This window comes from Belonocnema kinseyi, chromosome 6 (genome assembly GCF_010883055.1).
Source record: "Belonocnema kinseyi isolate 2016_QV_RU_SX_M_011 chromosome 6, B_treatae_v1, whole genome shotgun sequence".
NCBI lineage: Eukaryota > Metazoa > Arthropoda > Insecta > Hymenoptera > Cynipidae > Belonocnema > Belonocnema kinseyi.
In genome coordinates, this window is record NC_046662.1 from 15,502,331 (window position 1) to 15,518,230 (window position 15,900).

General features: G+C 24.2%; 1 protein-coding gene across 1 annotated transcript in view; it reads right to left on the bottom strand.

Moving 5' to 3' along the window:
• The window catches only part of LOC117174403, a 77,193-nt gene that overhangs the window by 24,730 nt on the left and 36,563 nt on the right, over window positions 1-15,900 (bottom strand). The window contains exons 5-7 of the mRNA XM_033363497.1: window positions 9,667-9,887; window positions 4,533-4,676; window positions 1,732-1,873 (exon numbers count right to left, since the gene is read on the bottom strand). Coding sequence (XP_033219388.1) covers window positions 1,732-1,873; window positions 4,533-4,676; window positions 9,667-9,887 — 507 coding nt within the window. The remainder of the gene's footprint in view (window positions 1-1,731; window positions 1,874-4,532; window positions 4,677-9,666; window positions 9,888-15,900) is intronic.

The following is a 15,900-nucleotide window of genomic DNA, read 5'->3' on the forward strand; positions in this document are numbered from 1 at the left end:
GTTTTAAAGTGTTTTACGCTTAAAGGCATTTGTTATTTCTCAGGCTTCACTGAAATTTTTATTGAAAATCCAAATCATTTTGAAAGACATTTCAAAATTAAACAAAAAAAAAAATTCAACACTTCATAGGAATGCAAGCAAATTTTAATGAAAAAATATATTTTTAAAGATCTTACTTAAAGGTCTTACTTTATGATCAAGGGTCGAAAAAATTTCTAGTTTTGTGATTCATGTAGTGGAAAACCTCCAGAACAGTATCCAAAACATCGATTTTTTGAAAAAAATATCAATTTATCACGTTTATTGTCCACTTACGCCGACTAGGAGTTGTTTTTTGAAAAAAATGACTTAAAATTCGTGATCAGCGACCTCAAAAACCCCCAGCAAAGTATTTTCAATATTTATAAATCGGTTTAAAATCGTAAAACTTGATTTTAATGTCATTTTAATCGAATTTGAAGCAAATTTTCACTTTTCGCGATTTTCTGCCTTTTCATCGCCGTATGGTGGGTTGAAATTTTTGTAAAAAAAAAAATCAAAACATGGTTTTCGATATATTTTTTCCCGTAGAATTCGATTCTGAAGTCAAAAAATAAAATTTTTCTTTATTTTTTTTTTATTTAAAAAAAACCATGAAAAAACCGTAAAAATGAGGTTTTTCGAGCAAAACCCCATAAAAAAGTAGCTGGTCCCTACTTTTTTATTGCAAATTCGGATTCAGCGTCGAAAAATACATAAGAATATATAGGTCTGGTCAATTGCACAGACACTTTTGTTTTTTTTGTGGGCCTGTGTAATCTTTTTGGTAAAGTATTTTCTGGTAGAAAAATTAATCTTCTCATTTGAAAATTCAAATTTTAGCTCGAAAATTCGACTGTTTGGTTATTTTGTTGAAAAGTGGACAATGTTGCTAAAAAGTCTTCCTATCTTGGTTAAATTTCAAAAGTTTTGCTGCAAATTTTTTTGTGTTGAAAATTAAATTATTTTAGTAAAGAAATTCAACTATTTTGTTAAAACTATTCAACTATTAGGTTGAAAATTAATTTGTTTTTGAAGATTCATTCTTTTTGGTTGAAAATTAACTATTTATATTAAACTATTAACTATTCCACTTTTGGCTGACAAGTTGAAAATTTAACTATTTGGCTAACTATTCATGTAATTTGTTGAAAATTTGTAGAACTTTAATCTTCTCGGTTCTAAATCGATTTTTGTTGTTGAAAATTCAACTATTTGGTTGAAAGTCAATTTTTTCGTTGATGTTTTTTATTTTAGTTTAAAATTCATTTCTACAGTATTGGAAAAAGGTTTTTTTTTCGTTGAAAGTTAACTCTTTAACTAAGAATTTACTTAGACCATTTCTGGTTAAGAATTTAACTTTTTTATTTGAAAGTGTAACTTATTACATTTTTGGTTGAAAATAATCTCTTTTAGTTGAATATTCAACTATTTAATTTAAATTTAACTTTTTTGTTCAAACTCCCTCAGTTTAATAACGCAATAAATTTTCATTTTCTGCAAGAAAAAATGCATTGTTGATCTAACAGATCGCATTTCTACTGGTTTTTCCTCTAAGTTGTAATACCTTTGGATTTTTTTAATAAAAACTTTTCTCACGTCAAATCTTCCAATTCCCTACTTTCATAGGAAACAATGAGAATTCCCCCCCCCCCATCCCAATAATTTTACGTAATTTGTGGATCCTTGGGAGAATTCTGTTGTTTTTTTTACCTGCTAAACTCCAGAAAGCAGTCATCAGTATTGGTGTGACTGTAATTTTCTCATTCCACACGTCAAAATCGAGTCTTCTGTTGTCGCTCACCAAATGTCCAAGCACAATTCCGTACATTGACAAAACACTTGGTACAGTCATCTGATTTCAAAATAAATTGAAAATAAATGTCTAAAGTCATTGATATCAGCTTAAAGCTTTTTTCTAGTTTGGAAAGTAGATGCTGATGGATTAATAAAAATTGAAAATTAATAACTAAATCACAACAGAATTAGAGAAATGATGCATCATTCTTTAATTGTTTAGAACCATGAAAAATTATTCTATTTAAGATGAATGTCTCCTAACAGCACCAAGTGTTATAAGAATGATAAGATTGATCCATTTGTATTTCTAGGGCCTCCTACGCGTTTCTTTCAATTGTATCCGGGTTCCCACACAGTTAATTTTGTTTAGGTACTGAAAGCCCTTCAAGTGACTCGACACACTTTTCCAAAATGAATCAGTAGTAGTGTTATTCTAGTAACATTTCAGTGCTGGGCAGTAACTTGTTACAAGTAACTGTATTATTGAAAAGTTACGTTATTTGTAACTTTTAGGCTAACTTCATTACTATTTGAAAAAGTAATTTGTAACTCAACTTAGTTAGGATTTTGCAGTGCCTTGAAACGTTAATTTCAGTTAATTTTAAGTTACTTTGTGTTTTTTGTATATGGCCTATTTAGAGAGGTTTATGGGTCAGTCGTGGGTAGAAAATTAATCTCTTTTAGTTAAGGATTAGGCTATTTCAAATGAATTAAATTTATGTTAAGTATTTTTTGTTTTCTGGTCAAAAATAAATATTTTCTATTATTGATTTACAATTTTTAAGTTGTGAAAAGTTTTTTCTGTAGCTTTGCAGAGAATCGAACCCAGGTTTTTCAGATTGCCGGTATACAGAGGGACAAGATTAATTTTTTGGAAACCGCTACGAATGGAAACCCCTCGTACAAAAAAAAAATTCAGCTATTGTCTTAAAAATTCGTATTTTTTCATTAAATTCAACTCTGATTGATTTCAAATTAAAAAATTTTTTGGTTAAAATAATACCAAGTTCGGAAAGAAACTTTTTTGTTTGAAAATTCAACAATTTAGTTAAATTTTTTTCCTCGGTTCAAAATTCGGCTCTTTTGTTTCAAAAGAAATTTGGTTGAAAATTACATTATTTTGGTGAAAAATTTATTTGATTTGGCTGAGAATTCAGCAGTTTTGTTTAAAATTCGGCTTTTTTGTTTCAAATTACCTCAAAAATTACTTTTTTACGTCCTTAATTTTATCAGAATATTATTTGAAAATCAAAAGAACTACGGTGATAATTCATAAAAACCTAATCTTGAAAGAAATAGGAATTTACTAAAGTAAATGACAAATACACAATATATTTTGGCAAGTAAACAACCATTTATATTTAAAGAAAAATTCAAATTGAGTAATAGACAGGTTACTCTAAATATCCTGCACTATCAGATCTTGAATAAAAGTTACTTTTCAAACAAATAGTTGGACTTTCTAGCATTTTCAAACCAAAAGGACGAATTTTAAAAAAGCGTTTAAAATGACAACAAAACAGTTAAATTTCAACCAAATAGTTGAGTTTTATACAAAAATATTTGAATTTTCAATACAAAAAATAAGTTTGAAACCAAATAAATAGTTAAATTTTCAACAGAGATGATTTTTCAACTAAAATTAAAAAATTGTTGCATTTTTAACAAACCAGATAAATTTTAAACTAAAATAGATGAATCCTCAACCAAATGAAATAGATTTTCTACCAGAATATTTAAATATTTAACCAAAAAAAAGATAATTTTTTACCAAAAGACATAAATTTTGAAACGAGAAAGTCGAATTTTGAACTGAGAAAGAAAAAAATATATCCACCAAATATTTGAATTGCAAAGCAAAAAAAAGGAATTCTTTACAAAACATGCATTTTGCATTTTCAAACCGAAAATAAAAATTTCCAATAAAAAAGTTACTTTTCAACCAAGCAGTTCAATTTTCCACCCATAGGAAAATCACAAAGTAACTTCAAAGTAACTTCAAAGTAACGAAAATTAAAGTTACAAGTTACTGAAAAAATCTTAACTAAGATAAATTACAAAGTTCCTTTTTTAAAAAGTAACAAATTTGCACTTAAAGTTAAAAATAACGTAACTTTTCAGTAACTTAGTCAGTTGTAATATGTTACTACTAAACTCTGGTTGAAATAATATCATCTGTTATATTTTTCGTTAAAAATTCATCTATTTTTGTTAAAAAGTCATGTATTTTGTTAAAAAATCGACTATTTAAGTATAAAGTTCAACTAGTTTTGTTGAAAAGTAGCTTTTTTGTTTAAAAGAAATATTGTCAGATTGAAAACTCAACTCTTTTATTGAAAAGTATTTTTGGTTTTGAAATTAATATCTATTGCTAACGAAATTTTCTGTAGAGGTTTCAGCTATTTTGTTAAGAATTCCCTTTTTGTTGTTGTTGAAAATCAATTATTTTAACTGAAACTTAATTATTGTAACTGAAAACTTAAGAATAAAATTGTAAATTAACAAATCTTTTTTTTCAGTTCTATAATGCACAAATTTCGGGACGAACCTGCTTTTAGAGAAAAATGTAATTGAAACAATTTTAATGAATAACAATTAAAAGAATTAATTCTAAAAATATATTGTTGTTGACTTGCCGAAATGTATTGTGTGTTTTTTATTATTTTGCCTCATACATAATTTTTTTTAGATAGAATGACGTTCCTCTTTCTTACCTGTACAATTAAAATCCCAAAAAGCACAATCCATGAATATCCGCCTTCTGGCATTGTTGGGCCCAATTCTGGTAACGAAGTGATGACTTCGTCCAGGCGAAGACGTCTAAAAATTGACATTTTCGACACCAATTTTTTCAATTCAACAAAAACATCAAAGAAAATATCATGGAGGCATTCAAGACTTTGAGCACGTCGCGAATGTTTCTGGCGTCAAGTGTGTATCTTATCTTTTAGAAAATATATCAACAATATGATAAGAAATGATAAGGAAAGAAAAAAGAAAACTTGGTCTCAGGATTGCTTTTCGTTTTTCACAATTTTTTTAAGGGTATTAAACAATATTAAGTAATTTAAGAACAATTATTCAATGTCGATTTTAACAGAGCATTCATTTTCATAGTTTATGGAATAAAGTTAATTAAGTTGACTGAAATTTATTTTAAAAAATCGAACGATGCCTAAGAATGTGTTGCCCAAATTTGATCTTCAGCCTCTTGTTTTTTTTTCAATTTCGAAGAATTTCGCTGTGAAATTAATTTTTATTTCATTCCAAACTTTTGATATAAAAAATAAAATGCACAAATTGGAAAATTTCTGAATTTTAAAATTCTCGAACAGTTGATAATTTGACCGAATTTGGAAATTTCCTGATAACAAAATTTCCAAATCATAACCTTTTCGAATAATCAAATCCTCGAATTATAAAATTTGCGAAAAATAATACTCACAATGATAAAATTCCCAAATTCCAAAATTTCCAAATAATAAAATTCTCGAATAGTTTATAATATTACCGAATGGGAAAATTCCCCAATAATAAATTCCCGTATTGGAAAATTGCGGAATAATAAAATTCTCGAAAAATAAAATTCCGGAATCATAATATTTCCTATTTAATATATTCCCGAATAATAAAAATCTCAAATATTTTATAAGAATACCGAATTGGAAATTCCAGAATAATGAAATTCCCGAAATGGAAAATTCCGGAATAATAAAACTCTCAAATTGGTAAATTCCGGAATAATAAAATTCTCGAAAAGCTTATAATATTAGCTTATTGAAAAATTCCCCAATAATAAAATTACCTTATTAATAAATTCCCGAATTGGAAAATTTCGGAATAATAAAATTTTCGAAAAATAAAAATTCCCAATAAGAAAGTTCCCAAATCATAAAAGTTCGGAATGATAATATTCCCAAATCATAAAATTCTCGAATAGTTTAGAATAATACCGAATTGAAAAATTCCTTAATAATTAAATGTGCTAATCATTACATTCCTGAATAATGAAAAACTCTAATTATAAAATTCCAGAATTGAAAATTTTCCGATTAATAAAATTCCTGAAGTGGAAAATTCCGGAACAATAAAATTCTCGAATCGGTAAATTCCGGAATAATGAAATTGTTGAAAAGGTTATAATATCACCTAATTGAAAAATTCCCCAATAATAAAATTACTCATTAATAAACTCCAGGATAATACAATTCTCGAGAAATAAAATTCCGAATAGTTTAGAACAATACCGAATTGAAAAATTCCTTAATAATTAAATGTGCGAATCATAAAATTCCCGAATAATGAAAATCTCAAATTATAAAATTCCAGAATTGAAAAATTTCCGATTAATAAAATTCATGATTTGAACAATACCGGAATAATTCAATTCTCGAAAAGCTTATAATATCACCTGATTGAAAAATTCCCCAATAATAAAATTAGCCCATAAATAAATTCCCGAATAATAAAATTCCCCAATCATAAAATTCCCGAATTATAATATTCCGGAATAATAATTTCTCGAATTGGAAAAGTCCGGAATAATAAATTTCTCAAAAAATAAAATTTCCGAATTATAATATTCCCGAATAATAAAAATCGCGAATAGTTTATGTGAATACCGAATTGGAAAATTCCTTAATAATTAAATGTGCGAATCATTATATTCCCGAATAATGAAAAACTCGAATTACAAAATTCCAGAATTGAAAATTTTCCGATTAATAAAATTCCCGAAATGGAAAATACCGGAATAATATAATTCTCGAATTGGTAAATTCCGGAATAATAAAATTCTCGAAAAGCTTATAATATTACCTAATTCAAAGATTCCCCAATAATAAAATTCCAGAATTGGAAAATTTTGGAATAATAAAATTGTTGAAAAATAAAATTCCCGAATCAAAAGATTTCCGAATTATAATATTTTCGAATAATAATTTTCTCGAACAGTTAAGAATAATACCGAATTTGAAAATTCCTGATTAATAAATTTCTGAATTGTAAAATTCCGGAATAATAAAATTCTCGATACATAAAATTTCGGAATCATAAAATTTCCGAATTATAATATTCTCGAATAATAAAAATCTCGAATAGTTTATAAGAATCCCGAATTGGAAAATTTCAAGATAATAAAATTCTCGAAAAATAAAAATCTCCAATAATAAAATTTCCGAATAAAAAATTTTCGAATTACAATATTCCCGAATAACAATATTATCGAATAGTTTAGAATAATGCCGAATTCGAAAATTCCCGAATAATGAAAATCCCCAATTATAAAATTCCTGAATAATAAAATTCCGGAATCCAAAAATTCCCGAATTCGTCAATTCCGGAATAATATTTTCGAAAAGCTTATAATATTACCAAATTGAAAAATTCCCCAATAATAAAATTAACAAATCATAAAACTTCCGTATTATAAAATTGCCGAATAGCAAAATTTTCGAACAGTTTATAATATTACTGGCTTTGAAAATACCCCAATAATAAAATTTCTCACAGTTTATAATATTACTTAATTGGAAAATTCCTGGATAATAAAATTCCCGGCAGAAATTTGCCGAATTATAAAATATTCAAACTAGAGAATTTGTCCATTATCTGTCGGGAATTTTCGAATTCGGTAATATTATAAACTGCCGGGAATTTTCAAATTCGGTGATTTTAGTGTCAGGAATTTTATTTTTTGGGACTTTTCAGACATCCCGATTAAATAAACCAGGTAAATACTGTAGGAAAAATAAAAATTATATTTTAAACATTCTTTATTCAAATTTCCTATGATGTAATATAATATAAAAATCGCAGATTCTTTTAGAACATTTTGTAATATACATATAAAAAATTAATTCTATGCAATTATTAAATATGACTATTATTCTTATTTAAAACTAGTTTCTTAGCGGGCTTGATATTATAAATAAAAAGTAAGAGCTGCTTTGAATATTTTACAACCATTATTAGTTTACTAAGTCTAAACGGCAGTGAATATTAGGGTGGGCCGAAAATAAAAAAGTTTTCTTAATCAAAAATGGCTAGTGCTGCAAATTTGTTAAATTTCGTTAATAATAAAAACCTCTAAAGACATTTTAAAATCAAAAATAATCCCACAGTGCCACTAAGAGGTCAAACATTTTTTATTTTGAGAATTAAAAAAAGTTCCGATTAGTAAGAAAATGATGTCAATTTTTGATGCTCGATTTTTGTTTTTAAATTATAATAAAAAATTGTTCAAATGTAATTTTTTCATGTTAAAATTTTTATAACAAAATGGAATCTTTTAAGATCCTGTCAATTTTAATTATTTTTTTCCCAATAATTTATAATATTGCAAAAATTGAAAACAATCCCGACAGAAAATTTCCCAATTATAAAATAGCCGACACTATTGAATTACTTACACTAAAAAATTTCCGAATTGAAACAATTTAAGAAATTAAAAAAATACATATTATCCAGTAATTAAAATTTCAGTAATAAAATATTTTGATCCAAGAAAATCTTTTCTTCTAAATTTAAAATAACAATCATTTTAAATATATACATTGGCCATTGCAAAGATATTCTTTGATCAAAGTTTTTCATCATTGTTTTTGTAAATAAATAAATAATATTAATTAGAAAACAATTTCTTTAATTCTTTAAATTCAGGAAATTTTCTGTCAGGAATTTCATTATCCGAAAATTTTCGAAATGGGTAATATTATAAACTTTTCGAGGATGTTCGAATTTTTTTACCCATTGTGACATTTTCTAAATTCTAAATATAATTTTTTTTGACTTAATTCCGACACTCAGGACCTATTTTGATAAAAATTCAACTCATTTGTTGAAATTTAATCTACTTGTGCTTACATTTTTTTAACTGATAATTTAACTATTTAATTTTTGGTGAAAAATTGAAATTTTGAATTAAGAGTTAATCTTTTCTGTTATTCAAAATTCATGTGTTTTGAAAAACATTTTTCTTTGTCAAATATTAATCTTCTAAGTTGAAAAGTCTTTCCTTTGATTGAAAATTTAACTATTTCCATAAAAAATTGTTGTTTTATTTGGTTGAAATTAAATTTTTTAACTGAAAATATGACTTTTAAATTCATGTTTAAAAATAGATATTTTTTAGTTAAAAATTCTACTATTTGGTTGGAAGTTATGTATTTTGTTCAAAATTAATCTTTTTCGGTTAAAAATTAATGTTTTTAACTAAAAATTTTTTTTAGAAAATTAATCTTCTGGCTTGAAAATTGAGATTTTTGGTTAAAAATTAATCTATTTGGTTAAAAACATATATTTTGGTAGAAGATTCATCATTCTAGTTAAAAATTACTTCCTTTAGTTGAAACTTGAACTATTTTGTTTTAAAAAGCCTTTTCTTGTTGTTAAAAATTAATGTTTTGAGCTGAGAATTTAATTTGTGCATTTTTCCTATAAAATTTATATTCTTTAGTTGAAACATCAACTATTTGACTAAAAGTCAATATATTTTCTTAAAAAATTTAACTTTTCGCTAAAAACTTCATCACTGGAAACTATTTTCGATTTTTAAAAAATTCTTAATTTAAGGCCTACCCTAGTGAATATATTATCTACTATTTCTTTGAGGAGGAAGTAATATTGTAAAATAGTATCATCATACATAAATTAAATCTAGTAACAATTTTTCAGTCTGTTAATCAGAAGCTTCATTCAAAGCGATTATTATTTCTTAAAAATTGAAAGCAAAGCTAGTAAAATCTGTGTTTTAAATGATAAATTACAATTTTTCTGAGATTCATTTTGAAACTGATTATTTCGATATTCAGTTGGATGCCCAATTGAGTACTTTTTCTAGACATCTATTTCCCGATTTTCTCCAGTTGCTATTGACGTGTAGCGCACTCTTTTATTTACAGATTGTAATTTCTTTTTTAATTCTGCTCGTTGTATATAAATAAATCCACAGATTAGAGAAATCAGTAAGAGAGAAAGCAAACAAAGAAGAACAGTTGTTCCTGAATCTCTGACTGCTTTCAATATTTGGGGACAGTCTTTTGTTTCGTGAAATCCCACTTTTTTATCACCTGAAAAATCAAAATTTTAAATTAATATTTTATAGAAAAAATTAGGAATATCTTTAAAGCAAGGTATTTCTGAAAAATTAAGAAAAGAAGGTTCGATTTCGTTGTTAAATAAAAAATGAAGCAACTTTTTTTCAAATAAAAATAAAAATGTCCGAATAAGTCATTTTATTCAATGATAAAATAAATACTAACCAAATTTGAATTGCAACTGATTTTTAAGATTGGGGAATAATTCTGTTTTTAAAATTTTGCTTAAAGATGTCAAAATATGCCGAAAAAGAACACGTACAATTTTTAGAAAAATTTCAGAGAAACTTTGAATTATTCGAGAATAATTTAAAATTTGAAAAGATTTTAACAAATTTTAAACAAAATATAGATTTTTGCACATTTCTAAATAGAATTTCGAAGCTATTAAATAATTTTAATGGGTTTTAAGAAAATACCATTGTTTTAATATTCTAGAGAAAATTTAAATAGATTTTTTATTTAAAAAATTAATTTTTGGAATATATTGAAAAGGATTTTAAATAATAATAAGTTTTTAAAAGTTCTGAAAATATATTTAAAAATTTTAGACTTAAAAAGATTTGAAGCAAGTTAAAACAAATGATAGGTTTTTTAGATTTAAATGAAGAAAAGTGTAGATCTTTTTAAGAATTTTTGAGAAAATAGGAAGATTTAAAAGCAATTTTTTTAATTTTGCAGAATTTTTTCAAAATTTTAAGAAAAATTCGAATCATTCTAAAAGATATTTAGAAGGTTTAAAAGAACTTCAGAAATAATTTAAAAACTCTTCTAAACTGTCATAAATTTTTTCTAACATTTTTTAAATCTTACAAAATAAGAAAAAATAAATCTTACAAATTTTCTAGATACTTTTTTCACATATCTCAAAAATCTTTTTCTTTGAAAATTTAACTACTCGGTTAATAGTTAAACTACTTTTTTTTAAACTCACTTGATTGGTTAAAAATTCAAATATTTAGTTGAAAAATCCACTATTTTGCTAAAAATTCTTTTTTCGAATGTATTTATCTTTTTTCATTCAAAAGAAAAATATTTTTAGACTGAAATACCACTTATTTAATTTTTGGTAGAGAATTCGTCTTTTTCTGTTGTTGATTAATCATTTTAGTAGAAAAATTGTTTTTTGATTCGAAAATTTAAGCAGTTGATTGACAATTTAACTATTTAGTTTAAAAAAAAACCCTTTTTTGTAGCAAATTGATCTCTTTTGAAATATATTTAATCTATTCAGGTTGAAAATGAATTTCTTTTGGTTGAATTCAACGGATTTCATTTAAAATAAAAAAATCTTTGGATTGAATTATCAACTATTAAATTTTTCGTTGAAAATTCATCTTTTTTGTTTTAAACTTCAAATAGTTGGTTGAAGATTTTCAAAAATCTTTTTGAATTTTCTCAAGGAACTTAGGAAAATTATATTTATATTACCCTAAAGGTAGTTGTAAAAATAAAAATAAAAAACAAATATTTATTCCAAATTTTTATTGGTGATAAAAAAAGTTGGAAAACTTTTTCCTTATAAAATGAATCACTCTATTTAGCATTTATAAGTTGTTTTTTTTAACGAAAAAATAACTAAAATTAACCTTGTATTCACATCAAATGTTACTTGATTTCCTAAAATTTTGGAAATTAATGTTTATTTTAATAGAATATTCCAAAAGATTTTCAAAATAATCGTAAAAGAATCTGGACGATTTGAGGTATTTATTTTAATTTTTCAGAATTTCTGAAAAATTGTAGGAAAATTTTGAATCAATTAAAAAAATATTTATAAGTTTTTATAAAATTTAAAAAAATAATTAAAAAAATTTTTAACCCAAACAAAAAAGTAGATTTAAAAAAAAATTTTAAATAAAGTTTTGAAATTTCGTAAAGCTTACAATATAACACAATTTTTATGCCTGAGAATATTCCAAGTGATTCTTTATTTTTAAATATTAATTTTAAGATAATATTAAACAAATATTTTAAGCCATTGCAAAAGATAAAAAAGATTGTCGAAAATGAACCCGGAAGGTTCCAAACAATTTTAAGAACAATTTAAGTCAGTTTTAATCAAAAGATATTAAAAATTTTTTTTAATTTTTGAGAGATTAAAAATATGTTAAAGCTTTGAAAGATTTCCAAATATTTTAAAATTTGTTGGATGCGTTACAAAGTCTTAAATATGTACTCAAGTATTTTCTGAAATTTGGTAAAATCCTGTAAAATAAAACATTTCTTAGAATATACCTACGTTTTTTCATGTAACTTAAATCTTCAAAAATCTTTTTGAATTTTCTCGAGCAATCTAGGAAAATTATTTTTATATAATCTTAAAATAAATAAATAAACAAAAAATTAGAAAATTGTTATTTGAAATGTTTATTTCGTATTAAAAATGATTTAGTCCTTTAAATTATGATTTGCCTAAAAACTTTTTTATACCAGGCTAAAAAATATTTTGTGGTGGAAAATTCTACAGTTTCTTTAGAATGTTTGTCTTTTTTGGTTTCAAAATTGATCTATTTTGGTATAAATTTTAGTTTTTAAATTTAAATTGCTAATTTTTGGTTTAAAATTTAAATATTTTGTGTCTGAGGAATCAACTATTTTGTTAAAAATTCGGGTTTTTAGATGAATTCAATTTTTATTGATTTAAAATTAAATTTTCTTTTAGTTTAATGGTCAAATCTTATACATTTCAATGAGAACTTATATTTTTAAAAACCAATACAAAATAAACTTTAAAAAAATAGTTATTCCAAAGTTTTATTTTTTATTATTGTCAAAGTCCAGATTATTTTTTTCCCTTATAAAATAAATAAAAAATCAATTACAATCTATTCTATGCGAATCGAATGTTTCTTGATTTTCGAAAATTTGTAGAATAAATGTTTGTTTTAAGTGAATATTAAAAAGATTTCAAATCATTAAAAGTAATCAAAAACACTTTTTAACATGAAGCAAAATTTAGGTTTTTGAAAATTATAAATATTTAAAGTGATTCTTTATTTTAAAACGTTAAATTTAAGATAATATTAAAAAATATTTTAAAATATTACAAAAGATTAACAAGATGGTCAAAAAAGAATCTGGAAGATTCTAAAACAATTTTACGAACAATTCGAGTCACTTTAAATGAAAAGATATTTAAGATTTTTTTGAATTTTGAAGAGACTCAAAATATTTTAAAACTTTAAATATTTTAAAACATTTATAAATTTTTTCGAAGCGTAAAAAAGTCTTAAATGTCTATTTAAATATTTCTTAAGATTTGGTAAAATCCTGTGAAATAAAAAACAATGTCTTAGAAATTTTCTAGATCTTTTTTTGAAGTATCTGAAATCTTCAAAAATCTTTTTGAATTGTCTCGAGAAAACTAAGAAAATGATTTTTATATAACTTTGAAGCAAATAAACAAAGAAAATAAAAAATAAAAATTAGATAATATCTTTATTTTGCATTAAAAATTAATTGTTCCGTTAAATTTTAATATACGTAAAATGATTTTTATTCCAGAATACAAATTCTTTTTTTGTTGCAAATTCTACAACTGTTTTCACTTTTTTAAAACAAATTTCAAGTGTTTAGTTTCAAATTAAAATCTTTTAGGGCTGAGGATGAGAATTCAACTATTTTGTTGAAAATTAGATTTTCTGGATTAATTCAACTCTTTTTGATTTTAATGATCAAATCTCATATTTTCTGTGCAAGATTCATCTTTTTGATCAAAAATTTATTTTTTATTTCAAGCTCAAGTATTTGGTTGAAGATTTTCAAAGTTCTTTTAGAATTTTATCAAGAATTTTAGAAAAATTACATTTATATTACCCTAAAGACAAAAAAAAACCAACAATTATTCATATAAAATCGGTTACACAAAAGTTGTTTTTTTTTTTTTAATTTTAAAATGAAATTTTTTTGAGGATCTACTCTCGTCGCTGTTGAAAAAATTAATACTCTCTGTTGAAAAATTAAAAATCAATTAAAATTCACCTTCTGTGAAAATCAAATGTTTCTTGATTTGAAAAAATTTTGAAAACGAATGTTTATTTTAAGAGGATATCAAAAAGATTTGAAAACATTTAAAACCGTTCCAAAAGATTTTCAAAATAATCCTAAAAGAATCTGGAAGATTTGAGGCAATTTTTTTAAGTTTGCAGAATTTCTGCAAAATTTTAAGAAAAATTTAAATCATTTACACTTAAAAGAAAATGTAGGTTTCTGAAAATTTTCGAAATAGTTTTGAAATTTTGTAAATATTTTGTAAGGTTTTGCGATAATAACATTTGTTATTAATATTTCTGGGAGTATTCAAAGCGATTCTTTATTTTAAAACATTAATTTTAAGATAATATTAAAAAGCATTTTAAAACATTACGAAATTTGAACAAAATGGTAAAAAATTATTCCGGAAGATTCTAACACAATTTAAGGAACAAATCGAGTCAGTTTAAATGAAAATATATTTTTAAAAAATTTTTTAATTTAGGAGAGAATAAAAATATTTTAAAACTTTGAAATATTTCCAAACATTTATAAATATTTTCGATGCGTAAAAAAGTCTTAAATATCTACTCAAAAATGTCCTTAGATTTCGTAAAATCCTGTGAAATAGAAAAAATTTTCTTAGAAATGATCTCGATTCTTTTTTGTTTATCTGAAATATTCAAAAAACTTTTTGAATTATGTTGAGAAACCTAGGAAAATAATTTGTATGTAACCATGAAGCAAATATAAAAATATAATAAAAAATTATTAGTAAAAATCTTCATTTTGCATTAAAAAAGATTTTTTCCGTTAAATTATAATTGGCCTAAAATGTCTTATTCAAGAGCTGAGGATGAGGATTCAACTATTTGGTTGAAAATTAGCTTTTCTGGATGAATTCAACTCTTTTTGAATTTAACGATCAAATCTTATATTTTCCATTCATAATTCATATCTTATAAATTTATATAGTTAGTTTAAAAAAATTAAAATTTTTTCTAAAAAATAGGTTTCTTTTTAAAAATATTTAATCTTTTTTGGTTGAAAATGTATCTGTTTGGCTGAATTCAACGGTTTTTCATTTTAGATCAAAATCCCTAAATAAAAAAACCGTAATCAGCAGGATCAGACTAGAGTTCTGAGCCGGTTATATTACTTTGAGAATGGTAACGAGAATGATAATATTACCGAGAGTATAATCGAAAAATAAATTCTCTGAGAATTTATGAGAATCTCAAAATTTATTTAAATTAATAGAAAAATTAATTTTCTCGCTAACTTTTCCGTTGAAAAGTCATACCTAGTCATTCTGGCCATTAAAGGAAATTATAATTTGAAAAATCTCAAATTCTAATATTTTGACACAAAAATTGTTTATCACAGTGTTTATTATAAACTTTTAAATTATTTTGGTTATTAAATGTCATTCCTACCTTAATGGGAATCACTTTTAGCAAATAAAATTTTTTCACCGATAATAAGACTTTGTTCATACTTTGACTGGTAAAATTATTGATAAAAAATAGAGGAGACGAAATTTCGGAGAGTCAAGATCTATAGAATTTAATGATCTTTAATTTAAAACAGAAAAATTCAAAATCGCAAGAAAATTGAAGGCTCTGAACATTTTTTAATGAAAAAAGTGCATTTCCTCCAAATGTACGTCATGAGTACAGTACGTTTGTTTATAGATTTTAATAGCTTATAGTCTGTTTATTTTAGAAATAAGGTTTGCAATAATATAATTAACTATTTAATTCAAAAGCTCCTTTAAATTTAAATTTTTAAATAAAATTATTAGGGGCTGAATGCAGCGAGAAAAAAGCTTTCAAGATTAAGAAACAAATAAATGATTGAATTGTATAAATGTATATATGTTTGGTTCAATTTTAATAAATATATACATTACGAGGGTGGATTGATAAGTTTCCGGCCTGAACAAGAGATGGCGCCACTAGGCCTACCTTGAGGTGGCGTTCTATAGTACCATCCTTAGATAGCTTGTAGC